Raw genomic sequence first — 22,582 nt, 5'->3', positions numbered from 1 at the left:
TGCTATGACATGCAGACTGATTCTCTGCTGACATGAAGCCAGATCCTCTGTTACAGGACCTCTCTCCTCTGCCTGGGTGCTGGTCCTAAATATATGACAATGGACTGTTGCACTGGTGGCTGACGTGAAGCCTGATTCTCTGCTATGACATGCACACTGATTCTCTGCTGACATGAAGCCAGATCCTCTGTTATGGGACCTCTCTCCTCTGCCTGGGTGCTGGGCCTAAAATATGCCAATGGACTGTTGCAGTGGTGGCTGACGTGAAGCCTGATTCTCTGCTATGACATGCAGACTGATTCTCTGCTGACATGAAGCCAGATCCTCTGTTACGGGACCTCTCTCCTCTGCCTGGGTGCTGGGCCTAAATATATGACAATGGACTGTTGCAGTGGTGGCTGACGTGAAGCCTGATTCTCTGCTATGACATGCAGACTGATTCTCTGCTGACATGAAGCCAGATTCTCTGTTACGGGACCTCTCTCCTCTGCCTGGGTGCTGGGCCTAAATATATGCCAATGGACTGTTGCAGTGGTGGCTGACGTGAAGCCTGATTCTCTGCTATGACATGCAGACTGATTCTCTGCTGACATGAAGCCAGATCCTCTGTTACGGGACCTCTCTCCTCTGCCTGGGTGCTGGGCCTAAATATATGCCAATGGACTGTTGCAGTGGTGGCTGACGTGAAGCCTGATTCTCTGCTATGACATGCAGACTGATGCTCTGCTGACATGAAGCCAGATTCTCTGTTACGGGACCTCTCTCCTCTGCCTGGGTGCCGGGGCCTAAATATCTGAGAATGGACTGTTCCAGTGGTGGCTGACGTGAAGCCAGATTCTCTGCTATGGGACCTCTCTCCAATTGATATTGGTTAATTTTTATTTATTTTATTTTTATTTTTATTCATTTCCCTATCCACATTTGTTTGCATGGGATTTACCTACATGTTGCTGCCTTTTGCAGCCCTCTAGCCCTTTCCTGGGCTGTTTTACAGCCTTTTTAGTGCCGAAAAGTTCGGGTCCCCATTGACTTCAATGGGGTTCGGGTTCGGGACGAAGTTCGGATCGGGTTCGGATCCCGAACCCGAACATTTCCGGGAAGTTCGGCCGAACTTCTCGAACCCGAACATCCAGGTGTCCGCTCAACTCTATACGCCATGACGACTTATGAAAAGGTTTTGAATATGGGGGTCCGAGAGCGGAGACCCCTGCCAATTTCTAGAATGAAGAAAGAGAGTTACGACGTTCTCGCTGTAGGAGATGTAATACAGACGGGCTCATAGACTTCTTATTGTGGCCATCTCTCTTCCGTCTTCTGCAGTAAGGAATGAGAGCACGCTATGTGAGCACATCTTTCTCCTCATTCAAGCGATTGGCACGTGCCTCAGTACTTGTACCCCCACTAATAAAAACTTTTGATTATGTCTATATGACCTATTCAAACTTTTGCCAAAATACAGGGCAAAAATGGCATACAATCACAAAGTCTCGAATTTTTACACAAGTGGTGAGTGCCAAAATGTGTAGCGATAGAAAACCGGCACAAATCAAATGATAAATTCCCTTTGTGTTTCCTTCCAGCTATTTGGCAAATTGATTCCATAGTGCAATAGTCTTTGCCGACTAGACAAACCTTGTCTTCCAGTCCCTGGAGAGGTCTGCATTTCACTTAATTGTAGCTGGTAGTGAGAATGTAGCTCCTCTGTCTAATTGAATTCATGTGAGACGGACATTCATTTCTGTGTCATGCATCAAAACAAAAGCTGAGCAAGTTCTGTTGGATGTTAAAGAGCACTCGACAAAGGCAAGGCAGCACCGAGCTGGTAATAAAATGAGTAAATGAGCCATGTTATGCATCCACTGCTGGAGACTGGTCGTCTTTTATTTCATAAGTGTGCATTATTGATGGAAATGATACATGCCAAAACACGGCACAAATTAAGGAAACCATTCTCTTCATAGCCCACTACAATTGGCCCCCAAAACCCGCCCTCTTCTTTTATATAGCATTGACAGCGGTATCAGAGTAGATATAGATTCAGCTGTAATAAATATTGATTAGTCCTTGATCAGTGTATCACATTAAGGGTAGCATCGATTTGCATATTGGAAAGTTTAATGGAATTAATGGAGAAGAGAGTCTTTAAAGATTTACTCCTATGTTTTTATTATAGTCCTGAAAGCTATTGAGGTAGGGATCATGCCTTACAGTTCTGGTGGACGAATGAAGATGAAGACATATAGGGGGTCATTTAATAATCTGAAATATGCCTAAATTAGGCGTATTTAAGGTGCAGATGGTGGCGGAACATTTACGCTGGGTTCACACCTAAGCGTTTCGCAAACGCGCGTTTTTATGCGCGATTTTGTCGCGCGTTTTTATACGCGTTTTTTGTAATAGTAAACGCGCGTTTGGGTGATTGACAGCAGTGTTGTCCAAAGAGTCTATGGCCCAAACGCGCGTCAAACGCGCCAAAAAAAGCTCCTGTACTTGTTTGAGCGTCGGGCGTTTTACAGCGCGATCGTACGCGCTGTAAAACGCTCAGGTGTGAACCCAGCGTTATAGTACCAAACCATGCATTTGATCACCAAAATAGTCTGGTGTTTCTTTGAATGAGACGGAAGGCCTCCACAAAGACTGACACTCTACTGGAGCGGAATGATGATGGGCCTCATTTATTTCTTAAATTGCTTTGGTATAATGAAAGCTGAGCTCTGATTGGTTGATGTGGATATCTAAGGGTACTTTTGCACTTGCGTTTTGGGCGGATCCGTCATGGATCTGCAAAAACGAATCAGTTACAATAATACAACCGCATGCATCCATCATGAACTGATCCGTTTGTATTATCTGTAACATAGCCAAGACGGATCTGTCATGAACTCCATTGAAAGTCAATAGGAGACGGATACGTTTTTTATTGTGCCAGATTGTGTCAGAGAAAACGGAATGGTCCCCATTGACTTACATTGTGTGCCAGGACAGATCTGTTTGGCTCCGCTTCGTCAAGCGGACAGACAGCGTTTTGGTGTCCACCTCCAGAGTGGAATGGAGACTGATCGGAGGCAAACTGATGTATTCTGAGCGGATCCTTTTCCATTCAGAATGCATTAGGGCAAAACTGATCCATTTTGGACCGCTTGTGAGAGCCCTGAACGGATCTCTCAAACGGAAAGCCAAAATGCGAGTGTGAAAGTAGCCTAAGACAGTTTTGATGAATGAGGCCTGATGAGCCTAATCCTTTACATACCACACAAGAGCAGAATCTGTTTCTTGTGGCATACCCTATAGTACTAAATGTATTATCTTTATCCTAAGGTTGTATGACAAAGCTTTGCACAACTTTTGATCTCTTTAAATGGTTGATACACTGAACTCAGAGTATTTTCCGCTTGGTCAGAACTACAAGGCCTTGTGAAGACTTTACAGATTTTCACCCAATTGTTTCTGAGCTGCTTTTATAGAGCTGCTTAGATATCAAGATGCAGAGAGGGAGTCTTTTTAGTGCACAGTGAGAGACCTCCACCAGTCATACATGAACAGGCACCCGCTGTAACGCTAGCCATACAGAAGGTCATAATTGGCCACATTGCATTCAAATGTACCCACCGGCAACATGCCAGACCAAACTGACCAACAAGGAAGTCTGTTTGCCATTTAAAAAATAAAATCAACTGGCCGAATAAGACCATTTATGCTGTACACATGGAGTATCTGCCAGTCGTAGACAAATTTTACCTGTCCAATCACATTTTTGGCTTTGTTTTGGTCTTTTCTCCTGTATTGGCATCTTTACTGCCTCTGTTCTTGCCTCTATTGTAGAGGTAAGTGGCTGATTGAAGGGCAGTTATTAAAGGTGTGATTTGCCTATCCGAATCTTTGCTGCAGACCCCTCAAGCATTGCCAGACCCATGGTGGTAATTATACCTGATCCCCGCAGCTGGATTTCGGCTTCATCGCTGCCCTGTCGGCTCTGTAGCTCCTGGGTCTCCTGTGTCAACAACCAGTTTGACTCTGCAATATGACCTGGGACAGATTCGGAACTTAAAGTGGCCTGGAAAAAAACTAAGTGGCCCCATGTTGTAGGCGGGTCCAAATTGACAGAAAGCAGGGCCAACACAAGTAGGCGGGCCAGCAATATCTTACTGCGGCACAAAATACAGCCCCAGCAGAGCCAAATATCTCAGTGTAAAACAATAGAAGCTTCCCCTCTGTGGTGACCGGCACTAGCTGCCACATTTTGTCCTCCTACTGCAGTTGCCTAAGGATAGCAATAGAGTTGAATTCAAGAATCATTAGAGCACCTGTGGTCATTAGCCAGGTACATAACACTTGACGCCCCCAGCATTATTAAATCTGGGAGCGACAGATAATTACCTGGCTGGTGGCTGATAAGAGAGCTCAGGCCTCGGCCAACTGGGAAGTTTCCCTGTAGAGTCTATGGCCAATCCACCCCTGGAAATGACGCATGGGTGACGCCTGACTGGTGCAGCCAGTCATTGACTGCAGAGGTCATGTAACCTGGGATCAAACTGGATGTTGATGTGGGGAGACCCAAAACCTGCAGAGCTGGTGGGGCAGTGATGGAGCTGGAACTTAGTGGCGGGAATTAGGGACATATGATTACCACCGTGGGTCCCGCCACACCGTGAGCCTGTAGAAAAAGTTCACAAAGCTGAACAACCCCTTAAAGCAGCAGTATGGATGGAGATGCAAGAGGAGCTACAGTTACTGCCAGACCCTACTGCAGATACAAGATGGGGTACTTTGCCTTGTACTTTGTGTGTGGAGAGGCGTTGGGAAATTGGGTTTATTATAATTAAGAATGTGATTGTTTGGTAAGGAAAGGACAATTCAGTAATTGATTATCCATTTGACAGCTATCGTGCTGAAATTTAGGCACCAAGGGTAGGAAAGTATATTGAGAGCCCCCTACCTTGATCACAAGTAGAGCTTGTCCTTTCCCTCTAAGCAATACATATATCCAGTACAAAGCAAAGTATACTGCATCTTCTGACATGTTGGGTTGCTTTACTTTATAACCATCTGTGCACACTCAACTCGTTTCTGCAAAAAGATTAAAAAAAAGTTTTTTTTTCTTTGTACAATACAACACATACTGTTAGTTTAGCTATAGAGTTACCTGTACATCCGCCTTTCCTATTTCTCACAGTCAGCCCATTCTAATTACATGCTTGCATGCAACATTGGCACTGAAATAAAGCCAACGTCTCTGTGTGCAGATTTGAAAGTCGACACTTCTATTTCTACCTGTCGGTAATTTAAAACTGAATCACAATTATTGATATTTGCTGCAAACATCGTATGTATTTCTGATGTTTCCTTCTTTAATATTTAGTTCCCCCCCCCCCCCTTTTGATTATACACAGTAATTGCATTACATCACCACCTTGCAAGAATTAGTCGACCTTAAAGGGGTTATCCAGGAATCCTATGGATAGGTCATGAATGTCAGATCGGGTCCAACTCCCGGCGCCCCTACCAATCAGCTGTTTGCAGAGGCCTCTGTGCTCACTGGAGCTCCAGGGTACTGTCACGACCATGGTCATGGTCGTGACTCCTGGACCCGCATGCAGTTGCCCGCGGTTTGGTTTATTGTCAACCACATGGTGAGGGCGGCTGGAATGTTGCCTCACATGTGGTTGCCGCTGGCAGTATAGCAGCCTGAGCTGTTGCTGCGCAGCTTGCTGTCAAGAGCATGCGGTTACTCCTGGCAACCTCTCCTTGTATGTATGCACTTTGTATGTCTGGTATGCACGAGGTTTATGTAGGTGTGCACTGTGACACTTCCCCCTCACTTGTGGCTGCCCGTGGCAACGTGTTGTATTGTGTACATGTGGTGGCAGTGTCTCAGCCTTCTGGCTGCCTGCGGTAACAGCTGCAGTGTAATTGTGTGCGTATTTCCCTTTAAGTTGCTCTCTTCCCTTCCCTGATGTGAGAAGGGTTAATTCTCTTCCTAGACTGTGAGCACTGGGTGTGTCTGTGTGGGTGTGGCTACATGAGCTATTTAGCCTCTGCTGAGAGCAGTAGTCAGAGGGGTACTTCAGCCATGCTCTGCTGGAGTCGTCCTCCTACTTTATACCATCTGCCAGTGAGGGCCACCCTTGTGGTCATAAATGTTATGTGATGTTAATTTTATGTTTGTGGTGTCTGTATTATTGCAGCTATGGTTCTGGCTTCCTGTGTGTCTGTGTGTGCTGTGTCCTTTTATGTCTGTGTGTGGGTTTCAGCACTTGAGCTCAGGGATCCAGTCAGTGTGTCTGTGGCAGGTAGGGGTGGAAGTATTTCACTCTCCTGCCATATCCATAGTCTGTTTATGTTTATATCCCCTTGCAGCTCGGCCAGTTTAGACTCCTGTTTCTCCACGTCCAGGAGGAACAGGTGGTCTACCCAGCTCCTAGCTCAGGGATCGGCGGAGGGTGAGTAGGGATCCGAGGTTCCTGAGCATGAGTCCTCCTACCTTCAAGGTCGGCTCATGCAGCTAGGAGTCAGGGTCCGATTAGGGATGCGTTAGGAGGTGACCTGCTCCCTTATTCTGTTGTCCTGGCCGAGCAGCGACTAACATCTCGTGGCATCGCACGGCTGAGGGTTTCCCCCATCCTCAGCCGTGACAGGTACACTGCCGTCTCTTCACAGCTTATTAAACACAGCTGTATACATTGTATAGCGGCTGTGCTTGTTATTGCAGCTCAGCCCCATTCACTTGAATGGGACTGAGCGGCTCCTAGGGCATGTGACTGATCATCGTGATGTCACTGGTCTAGTAAGAGGCCCAGGCGCTAATGGAGCATCCCAGCCTCTTTGAACAGCTTATCTGTGGAGGTCTCCGGAGTATTACCCCACCGATCTCCTATTGATGACCTATACTGTGACTATCTGCCACAAACACGTTGAGGGCTGAATAAAGATTGGTCCACAACATTCGGATTTCTTGTATCCCATGTATAATTGGTTGTATAATTGGTGCAAGAGTGCACCTAGCATGAGAAGTGTGGGGATCAAGTTTTTGAGCTACATCTTGTCTACCCCTGCTCCAGTGGCTTACATAGAGAAGTAAGGGCCCCATAGCAAGGATCAAACCAGGCCCCCACACAGGACAGAAGGATTTCCGCCTAAACCCCTTTCAGTGACCTTTGGGACATTTTTTACACTGCCTTATTTGCTAAGAGTTGTTTCTTTAGAGAGTAGAGTCCTGACCAAGTTTTCCCCCCCAGTAGAAGAGGAGAGGATCCCAACTGGGCCACCTCTTGCCCTAGGCTCCATAGCAGTCGCATGGTCTGCCGCTGTGGTAGTTACGCCCCTGCCCTCCTCTCAGATGGAGTGAGTACTAAGCTATTAGTGCACTGCGATTATTTTCCACTGTGTTAGGACGAGCTCCTCTGTGCAACAAGTTTTATTTCCTAACTTTGCTATATTGCAATTGGGGTTATGATTCTGTTTTAGGGAAGAAAAATCTTCTGACTGACAAACATGGTGGGCAACTTTGTCTCCCATTCATTTCTAGGTTTAGTGGAGTAATACAACTTGTTGCATGACTATTCATTCAACTATTGGAGTGGAGCAGTGGAGTGGAATTTTATCATTTTTCTGCAGCTCAACAAATTTTCAATCTTCTGCGACTTTTGGCTGTCTCACTCATGGCACATTGGGTTTGTGTTACATATATTTTATGACCCAGTTCAAGCCTATATCCCTCAACATTGTTTAGTTTCTGCAGACCAGAGACCTGTATCCTTTGTTCTAGTAAATAATATGGCTGTAATGGTATCTGTTCTCTATTAAACTTCTAGCTTAAATTTTCTGCTGGTAATTTAAGGTACCGTACCACTTACCTTCTCTCCTAACGTGATCTTGTAGACTGACGTAATTCAGACAGTGGGTGATCTCTAGAAATGATATAAGTGGATGTTCAGCAGACCAGTGTGTATGGAAATTGTTGTTAAACTGGCCACATTTCTCAAAATCTGAAAAATACATAAAGGAATGATCTCATAGTATGTGCAGAATACATCTGCTAAAATATTCTACTTCATCTGTGATACTAGGCTGTCTCAGTATTGCTAAACTTCTCCCTGTCATTGGATGTGACTTTTGTCAGACATCATCATGGTCCAATGTTTAGAATGTTGTATTACAAAAATAAAGAATGTCTGTATCTCTAGTAGGCTAATGTATTTTATGTATTTATTTTTTCTTATATTTTAGTATCAACTTCAAGAAGGGTCTATGTGGAAACAACTGTGTCAATGGAGAAATCTACTTGTCTATCTTTTAATAATAGCAGCCATTATATTGACGCCCATCTCTGTCCAATATATGAAAACGCTAACCGATCCAACCCCGAACAATTTATTTAAAGTTGTAGCAGTGTGTTTTGGCGTTATAGCTGAGACCCTACTACTCAAGTAAGTACATGAACAACTGTCTATCAATTCAAAATGTTTTTTTTATGTTACATACAGTAATGTACAAATGTTTTAAGCAGGTGTGGAAAAAATGCTGCAAAGTAAGAATGCTTGAAAAAATAAGTGCTAATAGTTTATTTTTATCAATTAACAAAATGCTAAATGAATGAACAAGAGACGTTTAAATCCAATCAATATTTGGTGTGATCACCCTTTGTATTTTATAAAGAGCATCAGTTCTTCTAGGTACACTTGCACAAAGTTTTTAAAGGAACTCTGCAGGGAAGTTGTTTCAAACATCTTGGAGAACTAACCACAGATCATTTGTGGATGCAGCCTTGCTCAAATCCTTCTGTCTCTTCATGTAATCCCAGACAAACTCGATAACGTTGATTGGGGCTCTGTGTAGGCCATATAACCCATTCCAGGACTCCTTGTTCTTCTTTACACTGAAGACTGTATTCCCACCCCACCCACATCTGATCCATATTTTTTTATGGACTGGATGCAGACCTATGGGCTGCAAAAAAAATGTAGACAGCACACAGTGTGTAGTCCGCATCTGTATGTCCGCATGTCTGTCATGCAAAAAAGTAGGACATGTCCTATTCTTGCCCAGTTTCTTGACAAGAGTAGGCATTTTGACAATGTGGTCCTTGGAAATTGTGGGAAGCACACGGCAGGTATCTGTATCTTGCGAATCCTCGGTTTGCGGACAACAAAACACACAGGACTGTGTGCATATGAGGCTTTAATAACATTGGCTGTATGTTTGGGACCGTTGCCCTGCTGCAATTTTTTTTTTTAATTTATAAAATAAGCACTTCTGTTTTTTAAAGTGTCTTTACATTGCAGAATTTTTCCATATCTGCCCAAAACGTTTGCACAGTGCTTTAGGTCTAGTACAACCAGCAGATGACTATTGACTTTCTCTGTGATATATACGACATAAATTTGGGTTTATGACCAGCTAAAAATCTTGGATTATAGCAATGAGCTTTGGGTGTGACCAGACCAAATGGTGAGTGTCACTAGGTATCTGTTTTAAATTACCACAAGCTTAGCCTAAAACTGACATAAACCTGCAATACACCAGTGATGGGCCTCAACTCTACCTAAAAAAGTGATGGAGCCAAATTTTCCCATCATTCTAGAAGGGAACGATAGACTGTTGTAGACTTGATCCCCAACAATGAGCAGTGCCAAGCAAAGGACTGGATAGATCAAAATATAGCCAAACCGTTGTGCCCACAACAAATGTCATAGATCTAAGGCCCCTTTCACACAAGCGAGTTTTCTGAGCGGTTGCAATGCAATGCATGACGTGAACGCATAGCACCCGCACTGAATCATGACCCATTCATTTCAAAGGGTCTGTGTACATCGGTTCTGCGCTGCGTTAAAAACGCAGCATGTTCTATAGGCCTCATGCACACGACCGTTGTGTGCATCCGTGGCCGTTGTATCGTTTTCCGTGATTTTCTGCGGACCCATTGACTTTTAATGGGTCCGTTGAAAACTCGGAAAATGCACCGTTGTTCATCAGCGGCTGTGATCCGTGTTTCCTGTCCTATTTTTTGGACGGACAACGGTTAACGGACCCATTCAAGTCAATAAGCCGTGAAAAAACACGGATGCACACAAGATTGGCATCCGCGTCCGTGAACCGTGGCCGTAGGCTACTTTCATACAGACGGATCCGAAGATCCGTCTGCATAAAAGCTTTTTCAGATCTAAGTTTTCATTTCGTGAAAACTCAGCTCGACAGTATATTCTAGCACAGAGGCGTTCCCATGGTGATGGGTACGCTTCAAGTTAGAATATCCTACGAACGGTGTACATGACTGCCCCCTGCTGCCTGGCAGCACCCGATCTCTTACAGGGGGCTGTGATCTGCACAATTAACCCCTTTCACACTTGCGTTTTTCTTTTCCGGCATAGAGTTCCGTCACAGGGGCTCTATACCGAAAATGAACTGATCAGTTTTATCCCCATGCATTCTGAATGGAGAGTAATCCGTTCAGTTTGCATCAAGATGTCTTCAGTTCAGTCGTTTTGACTGATCAGGCAAAAGAGAAAACCGCAGCATGCTATGGTTTTATCTCCGGCGAAAAAAACTGAAGACTCGCCTGATTGCTGGATCCGGCATTTTTTCCCATAGTAATGTATTAGTGCCGGATCCGTCCTTCCGTTCTACGCATGCACAGACTTAAAAAAAGGTGAAAAAAATAAATGCCGGATCCGTTTTGCTGGATGACACCGGAAAGACGGATCCGGCATTTCAATGCATTTTTTCGACTGATCAGGCATTTTTAAGACTGATCAGGATCCTGATCAGTCTTACTAATGCCATCAGTTAGCATACATTTTGCCTGATCCGGCAGGCAGTTCCGGCGACGGAACTGCTTGCTGGATCTCTCTGCCGCAAGTGTGAAAGTAGCCAAAGAGAGACTTAAAACAGACACCAAAACACCATGAATAATAGTGTTTATGGCCTAAACTAGGTTGTCTTATTAAGGGGTCAATGGCTTCCATCCTAACTACTAACCTGTGCTGTACCTATTAGTGGACTACAGGCCATATATCTGTAGTTGGAGAAGGTATTGTGGTGTGGATGACAAAAAACAGCTGCAACCTCCAGATCACTGCAATGATGATGATCCATAAAAGATTTTTAACATTTATAGCACATTATTGGAATTAGAGATGAGCAAAGCTATAAAAAATTTGATTCGGCTGCTTTGCCGAATTTCTTCATCACAAATCGCGTTCCATTGCATGTAGCGGGCGCAATTACGGGGAACAGTGATCGCGCCACCCCATGCCATTAAACCCCTCAGATGCCGTATAACATTGAGGCTTTTCAGGGGTTAAAAACAAAAAATACATCATCCTTTTGCTCGCGGAGAGGCCATCGCGGCCATCTTGGTTAAAGAAACATGCCAAATCTCTTGCATGCCGATGTGATGATGTCATCATGCTTCCTGGCCAGCATAATGATGTGGTGACATCACAAGTCAGCAAACGCGAGATTTGGCACATTTTCTTCAAGTTGGCCGCTACTGCCTCTACGCGAGCAAATGAATGAGGTGAGGAGTTTTGTTTTTTGTTTTTTGTTTTTACCACCATTTCAGGACAAATTGATTCGTTACCACGGAGCACCAGCTTCGTGGCGAATCAAATTTGTAATGGAATTCGGATTAAAGTCAATTTGTTTCACTTAGATTCGCTCAACACTAATTAGAATGATGGAATAAAGAATTTCCTAAAACCTGGTGAGAGAGAGAAGCTGCACTGAAGAGAATAAAACAAGGCATTTGGGTAGAGCGCACCAAGGCGTGTACATTTTCTGGATTAGTTTTGTGTTCAACTAAAACCCATAAATGCTTTTGTCCTGTGATTGCCTGGCACTGAGCTGTGCAAGTCTTTGTGAGCTTGTGCCATTAAGCCCAGTAAACGCTCAGTATTTTCCTTTTTGTTCTTTGTTGATTTCACGCAGGAAAAAAAAAGGCAAATGTTTCTGCGCTTTATTTTTTTTTTTTTCAGCTTCTTTCATTATGAGGAAGAAATTAAACATCCCTCCAAGTTAGTACTTAAAATATCAAAGACATTGTTAAATGCCTTTGAGTCACTATGCAAGTAATTCACTTGTGCAAAGGCAGCTACACGGTAAATGAAACCGTACGAGGGAGGTTTCCAAAGCTGAATAAACACAAAATTAATTAGTCTGAAACTTCCTGATGGATCTATTTAATGAAAGCCTGTTATTGTGTCAGCCACTCAACACCACGGATTTGTTTTATTGTGCTCTGTGTTGCTTTTTTTTTTTTTTTGTATATTGAACCAACATGAAGGTGGAACGTAGATGTTATACAAAGGCCTTCCAAGTATCTCAAGATATGACAAGTTACGCAAGTCATTCATGTGTAGGCTTCACACGTCTCATGTTGATACTGGATGGGGTTTACATATTTCCCAGCATGCCCCTGTCACCTGCCAGGAAAGGGACTCTGGGTAGTGAATGTCATAACGTGCTCTAGAGCTTATGTAGCCTCAAGGCGTTGACCGGGACTACAGAAGTCTCTGATTACCCAACAGTTGCATGTGTGATTATGGGATGTGTCCCGTCATGGAGATTTTGGATGATAATTAGTATGATGGTTTTTGTTTAGCTACGGTTAAGCAAATCCTCATCACGCTATACAGCTTTCTTTGTTTAGTGTGGATGACATGCAAATCCTATGCTGTGATATTGGAGTATCACATGAGGACTGTCCGCTGCAGCCAATCTCTAGCCATTTGCTAAAACTTCCTGATAGAATAATGCCTTTGGGTGCACGATTAATACACCATTACCATATATTTATGTAAAATTAGATGTCTTACCATATCATTAGATCTGGTTTCTCAGGCTGTGCAATACATTGAAATGTATAGAAATTGTAAAGCTGGCCATACGCTTTTAGTCACAGTTTGGCCGACAACCATTTCTAACAATAAGCCCCGGCAAGACACCTTCAAGAGCAGCTTATATCCCTTCAGTTCTCTTATCCCCACATTTGCTAAATGAACATCAGCCAGGCTTTATATGCACATTAGATTGTTATCCAGTCCCACCAAAATCTGAGGTTTTGGCCCACCTAAGTTTGTGCTCACCTTAAAGGGAGTCTATCACCTAAAATGACCATTATACACCCCAAACATGATGATATCCATTACATTCCCCATTTTATAATCTTACCTTTCATATTGCTGTCCGTCGCCTATTCGCTCTTAAAAACACTTTTATTCCATATGCTAATCGGGTTCTGAAGGTGCCCAGGGGCGGCGTTTATGCGGCCGGTGCCCAGGCTCCACGGCGCTGTTCAAATCAAACCCCTCCCCTTTCACCCCTCTGGCCCGCCCTCGGTTCTTCAGATACCATCCTCCAGTCAATGAGCAATCCGGCGCCTGCGCCTGCGCCGGCGCCGCCCCTGGGCACCTTCAGAACCCGATTAGCATATGGAATAAAAGTGTTTTTAAGAGCGAATAGGCGACGGACAGCAATATCAAAGGTAAGATTATAAAATGGGGAATGTAATGGATATCATCATGTTTGGGGTGTATAATGGTCATTTTAGGTGATAGACTCCCTTTAAAGGATGAAACTTATACTCTGGGTAGGCCACTTGTGTATATGGGGGCTTTGAAAGTGCCTACCCCAGTAGACCAGTGGTAAAGTATGTTTATTCAGATTACCATGGGCTCCACAAGCCTAGTGAAAGCTGCCATCCGCCTAAGTGTTCCTGGTGATGACCCCTTACCTGCATGCATTACTAGCTTCTAGTTCTGTGATGGCTAACCTCCTGCACTCCAGCTGTGGTAAAACTACAACTCCAAGATGCACACTTGCTTGGCTGTTCTCAGAACTCCACAGAAATGAGAGGAACATGTTGGGAGTCATAGTTTCACCAGAGCTAAAGTGCTGGAGGTTAGCCATCACTATTCTAGGGTTTACATGGGTATTCCATGCCCCATAAGTAGTAATTGAGGAAAGCACAGGATTACGACTAGAGATAAGTGAAGTTTTGAAAACTTTGATTTGGTAAGTAGCGGGCGCAATGACTGGGAACTGTCACTGCCATTGAACCCCTCAGATGCCGCGTTCGTTGCTGATTGCGGCATCTGAGATGAAAAACTAGGGCTTACAGGGGTTAATCGGTTAAAAATAAAAATAAACTCGCCTTATCCATTTGAGTGCAAAGAGGCTGCCGCAGCCATCTTGACAGAAGATCCAACTGGCCAGTGTGGTGACGTCATACATCGCCGCGCACAAGATTTCAGGCTGGATTTTCAATCAAGATGGCTGCGGCGGACATGCTGAAATGGATGAGGTATGATTTATTTATTTTTCCGCCAGTTCAGGCAAAATGTATTTATTACCACGAAACATGAGGAAATTCGGCTTTGCGGCAAATCGAATTTTCCCTGAATTTAAGATTGAAGTCCACTTTGGATACTTCGATTTGATTAACACTAATTATGAGTATGGGGGTATGCAGGGCCGGTGCCACCCATAAGCAAAGTAGGCCACCACGTAGAGCGCACTCTTGCTGGGGGCGCCCGCGGTGGCCTACTGTGCTTACAGGTGGCGCCTGCCCTGCCCGCCGCTCACCCCCTGCAACCTGTTGCATCCCAGTCTCTATGGGGTATGGACTGCTGGCTGCGCTGCCGAAGTATCGCCGACTCCTCACACACAGCAGAGAGAGCGGGCTGCGGGCAGATAGGCATGTATAGTGCGGCACGAGAAGAAACAGTGACCTCTACTGGACAAAGCCCATACTGCGCCTAGGAAACAACTACCCGTCTCCTAGGCGCAGTATGGGCTTTGTCCAGTAGAGGTCACTGTTTCTTCTCGTGTCGCACTATATATGCCTATCTGCCCGCAGCCTGCTCTCTCTGCTGTGTGTGAGGAGTCTGAGATACTTGCGCAGCCAGCAGTCTGTACCCCATAGAGACGGGGATGTCACAGGTTGCAGGGGGCGAGCGGCGGGCAGCATGGCAGTGCAGAGCACCAGAGCGCTCATGTTGGGGTTTGTGTTTGGCGCCCTCACCTTTCAGCATGTGAGCTCTGGTTCAGACACGGTAAGTAAGGCAGCAGGCTCCATTGACAGGGGCAATAGGAGAGGACCCCTACTACTGTTTGCGGGTGTAGTGTGCCTCCACATGTGCCATGGAGACCATGGTCAGTTCTTCTATGTGCAGCTCAGTATGGTGCCATACGCCTGGCTTCACCAGGATTACAATGCCAGCTCAGTCCCAGTACACTGGGGGGGAGGGGGCATATTCCTGTCCAGTGAAAAAGGGGCAGGCCAAAGGGCGTGGTCAATGGGCAGAATCATGGTGCGGCAAAATAAGCTTTTGCCTAGGGTGGCAAAAATCCTTGCACCAGCCCTGGGGGTATGATAAAGACATGTAAAGAGAGGAGAAGGAATAAGTAAAGTGTTTATGTATAAATGAGTAATCAGAAGACTGAATCCACACTGACAATTAGTGACATTTAGTGACATTTCCTTTGCCAGCTTAACCCTTAGAGGACCTTGCGGTTTTCAATTTTTGCTTTTTTCTCTTTCACTCCCCGCCTTCCACAGTCCTAACTTTTCCATTCACATAGCCTTATAAGGGCCTATTTTTTGCAGGACAAGTTGTACTTTCTAATTGCACCATTTACGGTTGCATACAATGTAGTGGGAAGCGCGAATAGAATTCCAAATGGGGTGGAATTGGGAAAAAATGCAATTCTGACAAAGGTTGTTTTTTTTTCCATCACCACATTCTGACCCTCTATAGCTTTTTTGTAGTTATGTGTACGGAGCTATGTGAGGGCTCTCAGCCGGGGAACACTGTTATAGGTGTGGGAGCGTGCGGCTCCCGCTTCCAGACTGCTCAGATGCCGTCGTCACATTTGTAGAGAAAGTTAATACAAGGCACTAATGTATTGTGATTCTCCATATTGCCTCCATATTGCTGGCTTTATTCATTTTTCTATCACATTATATACAGCTCATATCCAGGGATTGCAGCCATCACTGCAATGCAATTACAAGGTGGCCGTGATGGGAGCTGCTGGGAGAAGATTCAGTAAAACCTAATTTTTTATGGTGTTTTCAGATTGCATTGGATTTTGTGGAGACTAGAGATCAGCATTTTTTTTTAGAAAGTTCGATTCGGCTGCTTCGCGGAATTTTACAAATAGATTCATGTCGTGATGCTGCGATAGCGCCGCGCCCATCATTGTACCCCATCATCATCACGCGCGGGATTTCGGCCAAGATATTCAATCAAGATGGCGGCTGGCGGCCCATCGCGAGCAAGTGGAGGAGGTAAGTAAGAATATTTTAGTTTTTTACACTATTTCAGGTTAAATTAATTCTCTATCGCAAAGGACTAGAAAATTTGGCTTCGAGGCGAATCGAATTTATCCTGAAACTCGGATCAAATTCTACTTCGTTGAGTTCAATTCGCTCCTCTCTAGCGGGGACAGGTCATCTTTAAGAGAAGAAAGTAGCTTGTGAGCTCAGAGACATTTCATTGTTTGGGTGGAGCACTATCCTACTTAGTCTTGAAGTGTTGTTGGTTCAGTGCGTTCAGATATATTGGACTAATAAATTTGACTTTCATACATTTCCTCTTTGTTTTTGTTTTTTTATAAATTATACTGCAAAATTTGAGAGGAGTTTGCTGAAGCAAATCTCTTCTATTCCCGCGTGTCTTTTAAATTATCAAACATTAAAAAGGAAAACATTTGTCACATTTGGAGAATAATTCCAGCCTGTGAAAGGCAGATGGTTCACCATACAATACAACAGTACAATGATTAGGCTCTCAGTCACTGTAGCCAATGTTTTTATAATTTCGGGACTTATCAATTAGCATTTTAACATAAGATATAAATGCATACATATTGTACATTGTATTAACTGTTATACATCCCAGACAAGGCAGATTATTTAGACCATGAAGAAATCTTGTCGATGGTGGATATTTTCAGAATGGCCATAAAATTCCATCCACTTCATGGTCTGGAATTTAAGAAAATCCAGCATATAGAGAACAGTCCCACATTAGATTACCAGTAATTTACCACATTGTCCAGGATTTACCATTATATAAAATGGGGATAAAAAAAATTCTATGCACATTTCTAAATGAATTCTATTTGCAAACAGGTTTACAGTATTTGCAGTCATATTGCTATTCCGCCATCTCTACCTTTTTGCTAACATACATTTGGTTGCCGGCATGACTGCAGGATGAGGTTTGTTTGTAGTCTGTAACCACGGATACATGAGCTGTAAAGACCCAAATCAATAGGAAATTAATATTCAAGGTTGTTTGCAAAATAAATTCAGTTTACACTGTGCCTGCATTAGAGCAGCGATCAGTAACCTTTGGCACTCTAGTTGCTGTCCAACTACAACTCCTATCATGCACACTTACTCCACTGTTCTTCTAACTCCCATAGACGTGAAAGCAGGATTCTGGGAGTTGTAGTTTCCAAACAGCCTTCCAAACACCTTCTGGTCCACCCTCGCAATGCCCCCTTTTCACACCAGAGCAGAGTGCGACGACATTTGAGATTATTTTTATTTATTTTTTCCACGCCAGAATTCTTGTGTAAAAGCCATGGTAAATGCCCCCCATTGCCATTAAAGTAAAATGTAGAGGTGCAAACCTTTATTTGTGTGAGGGAGACATTGAGTTGCGCTACTTGATACATGCTCCAGTCATTTCCACAGTGCCGCCAAAACAATGGCAAAATTATTAACGCCATTTGACTACTTTGCAACATGGTCACTCAATTCACCTTTTTTGTGTTTCCAAGAAGGCAATAATTGTACTGCTAAAGTGTGGTCATGGCATAAAGCCAAGGGGTGCAGCTCAATGCATTTCAGGGAGCACTGTCATTATGAGGCTTTATCTCACATTGAAGCAATTATTTCAACTGTCTTATATCAATTATTTATCTATTTCATTGTTATTAAGATAAAGTGTTATTTTAGGTATCTCGTTCCAATTGTAAGTGGCTAACAAAGCTAAACTTGGGGGGTCTAATGAGGGGAATTTAAGTTAGTTTTTCTGGAGTTTGTGATATAATTTGTGCCAAATGTATCAAAAATTGCACATAAATAAATGTGGCACATCTTTACAAAGAACACTTTTGTCTAGAGATGTTACCCTCCTGCTGGAGTAAGATTGTACCTTTTACAACACATTTTTTTTGTACAAAAATGGCATGTGGCTTTTTAATATCTTGGAGATTAGCATAACAAGATACATTATATTTATATATATATATATATATATATATATATATATATATATATATATATATAAAATTTATCTCAAGCAAAGTATCTGTAAAATGAGTCATCTATGGAGAACAGATTTTTTATATTAGGCCTTATGTGTTTGGTCATTGATTTCCATCAGTGATTTTTAGCCAAAACCAGGTGCTGGTCTAAACACAGAACAGGTGCAGATCCATCCCTTATACCTTATGTCTTTGTAGCCTCCACTCTTGGTTTTGGCTCGCAATCACTCACGTGCGAATCAGGCCTTAAGAGGGAATGTGTCATTAGAAATGTACCTACTGTTTTCAAACAAGTTTTAATGTTAACAGATTTTTGTGTCAATATCTATAGTAAAAGAAAAATGTATAATTCTTGCAGATTTTACTCTGGCCACTGAGATACATAAGAAGCTGCCATTTCCTGCAACTTAAACATCAGTTATCAGTAGTCATCTCACCATCCCAGACAGAATCATAGCAAAAGGTATCGCCTGTGTAAAGGGCACATTCCACATAGAAGACAGTGTCAGACCCTCCACCTGTATGCAGAGTGACCACCCCCCCCCCCCCCACACACACAGTTAATAAAATATGCCTAGAACCATAGAAGTCAATAAATATCTTGAGTTTACAGGTTACTATGATCCATGTGGCTGCAGTAAAGCATATCTGTGTTGACAGCAGCAAGATGGCTGCCTCCATAATCATGGGCAGAACATAGGTTCAAATAATCTATAATAATATGAAATAAAGTATAAAAAAGAATATCAGTATGTGGTTTTATTTTATTTTTCTAGTTCGGAAACTGGCATTGTGTGGCATTTTTCACAGTTGTGTGAATGTAGCCTTCAAAGGATTATCCTGGAAATAATATTGATGACCTATCCTGAGGATATGTCATCAATATCCGATCGACGGGGGTCCAACTTGTGGGACCCTGTCCATCCGCTGTTAGAACAGGTCGGACACTCTGTGACTGCCTCGGCCATGTGATGCCACCGTACATTGGTCACATGGGCTAGTTGCAGCTCAGCCTAATTGAAGTCTATGGGGCTGAGCTACAATACCAAGCATAGCCGCTATGCAATGTACGGCCCTCTGCTTGATAAGTTGCTGGGAGTCCACAGCTCTCGTCAAAACTTTCGGCAAGTGACAAAAAAAGCTGTCATAATCAAACAAGAGTCACCTTGCGGTGTTGGTGGTAGTTCACACCATGCAGCGATTCTGCCTCAGAGTCCTTGACCATAGCAGCACCAACCTGTTTTCGCGCCAAACAGGTAGTAATTCTTTAACCAGACACATGGCTCCCAGATTCCAACACAGAGACCTGGCTTCTGAACCCAGCTGCCTGTTTAAGGACAGCTAGGTCTGCCAAAACCCAGACCAGCATTTTAAATACGGTCCGGTATTTGAGCTCACCTGGCTGTAACTCAGCCCAACAGCACATGCTGGGAGGAAAATACCAGTTTTCCCAGACAAAACCTCTCACTGTGTCACATACCGCCCCTTTGTTCAACCCTGAGGGGGTGAACACACGCCAGACAGTGTACCCGGGACAGGGCATCCGCATTTCCCTGTAACCATCCGGCCCTGTGTTCCACCGAAAACCCAACGTTTTGTAGGCAGAGAAACCACCGGGTGAACCGGGCATTTCTGTCCTTGGCCTGGCTCATTCACTTATACCGGGTCTCAGCTGGGGTGAGCTTACAGCTGAGGAAGACTACGGGATGCTCCTCCCCGTTGACTTCCTGAGACAGTACAGCACCGAGGCCTACTTCGAAGGCATCGGTCTGTACTATAAACCTCCGTTTTGAAGTCGGTCATCACCAAAACCAGGGACCCGCACAGGGCCGACTTCAAAGAGGTGAAAGCCTCTTCAGCCCGATCATCGCAGAGAACCTTCATTAAATTGTGTCCCTTCAAGTGTCCTGTAAAGGGCACGGCTAGAGTAGCAAAGTGGGGAACAAACCTCATGTAATAGCCCACCATTCCCAAGAATTACTTTATTTGCCTAGTGGTGACAGGTCGTGGCCAATTCCATATTGCCTCTATTTTGTTCACTTGGGGTTTGATGACTCTGCGCCCAATGACATACCCCAGGTACTTAGTCTCTTCTAACCCTTTCGCACACTTTTTTGGGTTAGCAGTTAGGCCAGCTTTCCGAAGGGAGTCCACTACAGCCTGCACTTTGGTTAGGTGACTTTCCCAGTCGGTACTGTGGATGACAATATCGTCCAGGTAAGCCAAAGCGTACCCACGATGTGGATGAAGCACAATGTCCATTAGTCGCTGAAAACCTCCGGGTTTTTTTTGCCTTCCTCTGGATCAACTTGCAGGATGACAGGCCGAACTGGATGGACAAACGTCTTTTTTCGGCCTTATGTACTATGTTACTATGTAAAAGTGGCGGGGGCCATGCAGACCAAAGGGTAAGACCTTATATTGATACAGCCCCTCAGGCGTGATGAAGGCAATTGTCTCTTTGGAAGCCTCCGTTAAGGGCACCTGCTAGTACCCTTTCATGAGGTCCAAAACAGAAAAATACCGGGCTTGTTCTAACCTCTCGATGAGCTTATCCACCCGGGGCATAGGATGCGCATTGAATTTGGAAACCTCATTAAGTTTTCAAAAGTCGTTACAAAACCGCAACATCCTGTCTGGCTTGGGTATCAACACTCACTTTTTCACTCCTCAATGACATCTAGCTGCAACATGAGCTGAACCTCCTACGATATGGCTTGTCACCGAGCCTTGGGTGCCCGGTATGGTTTTAAACTGACTTTTTCCTGAGGCTCAGTGACAATGTCATGCTGGATTATGGAAGTGCGTCCAGGGAGGTCAGAGAACACATCAGTGTTCCGACTAACGAACTCCCTGGCCTCCTGAGTCTAATTAGAGGAGAGGCTCTCAGCACTTTTTACTGCGGCAGGGCCGGTACCTCTTCTCCTAGAAAACCCGTCCGCGAGCTGGCTACTGTACAGGTTTCCCTATCTTTCCAAGGTTTGAGTAAATTCACATGGTAAACCTGCTCTGGCTTTCACCACGCTGGCTGGTGTACCTTGTAGTTTACATCTCCAATTTTCTCGAGTACCTTGTAGGGCTCCTGCCACCTAGCCAGGAACTTACTGTCCACGATCGGCACCAAAACCCGATCACCCGGGTTAAATATCCGGACCCGAGCCTGCCGATTATATACCCGACTCTGGGCTCACTGAGCTTTCTCCATATGCTCCCTAACAAGCGGCAACACTGTCTCTATCCGATCTTGCATCTGGGTAACGTACTCAATGACACTTTTATGTGGAGTGGGTTGTTGTTCCCACGCCTCTTTCGCCACGTCCAAGATACCGTGAGGGTGTCTGCCATACAGCAGTTCGAAGGGCGAGAACCCAGTAGAGGCCTAGGGTACCTCTCGCACTGCGAACATGAGATAGGGCAGAAAGAAGGTCCCAGTCCTTCCCATCTTTAGCCACCACCCTTTTCAACATATTTTTCAATGTTTGGTTAAACCTTTCTACCAGACAGCCCGTTTGCGGATGGTAAATGGACATCCGTAGCTGTTTTGTGTGCAGCAACTTAGAGTTTCCTCGTCACCTTGGACATTAAAGGGGTCCTTTGGTCGGTCAGAACCTCTTTAGGTAGTCCTACTCGGGAAAACATCTCCATTAATTCCTTAGCTATGAGTTTGGCCGAGGTATGTCGCAGTGGCACCGCCTCCGGGTACCGAGTGGCGTAATCTAGAATGACTAAGATGTATTGATGCCCTCCTTCGATGATCACCTTCTCGCAAGGGATCTGTAACCCTTTCTATGCCTAGTGCACTCAAGGCTGAAAAATCGCCTCCATGCACTAGGGCAAAATTGCAGACTGGCAGCAGAGACGTTTCAGCCTTGAGTGCACTAGCCATAGAAAGGGTTACAGCTCCCTTGCGAGGAGTTGATCATCGAAGGAAGCTTCTTAATAGAGAGGCTTTCTGGATGTTCCAACTCAGCACTTGCATTCCAACAGGTTTAAATAAAAGACAGGATTTGATCCTGCAATGTAATTAAGTATATACCTGTATTTGAACGTTGCATTGAAGAAAGGTTTTCAGATTTAAGTCTTTAAGGCTACTTTCACACTTGCGCTTGATCGGATCCGTTCTGAACGGATCCGATCATATTAATGTAGACGGAGGCTCTGTTCAGTACGGATCCGTCTGCATTAATAACTTTAAAAAATTTCGCAAGTGCGCAAGTAGCCTGCGCGGATCCGTTCAGACTTTCAATGTAAAGTCAATGGGGGACGGATCCGCTTGAAGATTGAGCCATATGGGGACATCTTC

At 44.4% G+C, this 22,582-nt stretch overlaps 1 protein-coding gene across 2 annotated transcripts in view; it reads left to right on the top strand.

The window, feature by feature from the left end:
• Positions 1-22,582, top strand: part of LOC122943543 — a 633,637-nt gene that overhangs the window by 515,241 nt on the left and 95,814 nt on the right. For both annotated transcript variants that reach the window (XM_044301358.1, XM_044301359.1), the window contains exon 4: positions 8,227-8,426. In XM_044301358.1, the coding sequence (XP_044157293.1) occupies positions 8,227-8,426 (200 nt within the window). The remainder of the gene's footprint in view (positions 1-8,226; positions 8,427-22,582) is intronic.

Source organism: Bufo gargarizans, chromosome 7 (assembly GCF_014858855.1).
Source record: "Bufo gargarizans isolate SCDJY-AF-19 chromosome 7, ASM1485885v1, whole genome shotgun sequence".
NCBI lineage: Eukaryota > Metazoa > Chordata > Amphibia > Anura > Bufonidae > Bufo > Bufo gargarizans.
This window is presented reverse-complemented; position numbering and strand designations above follow the sequence as displayed.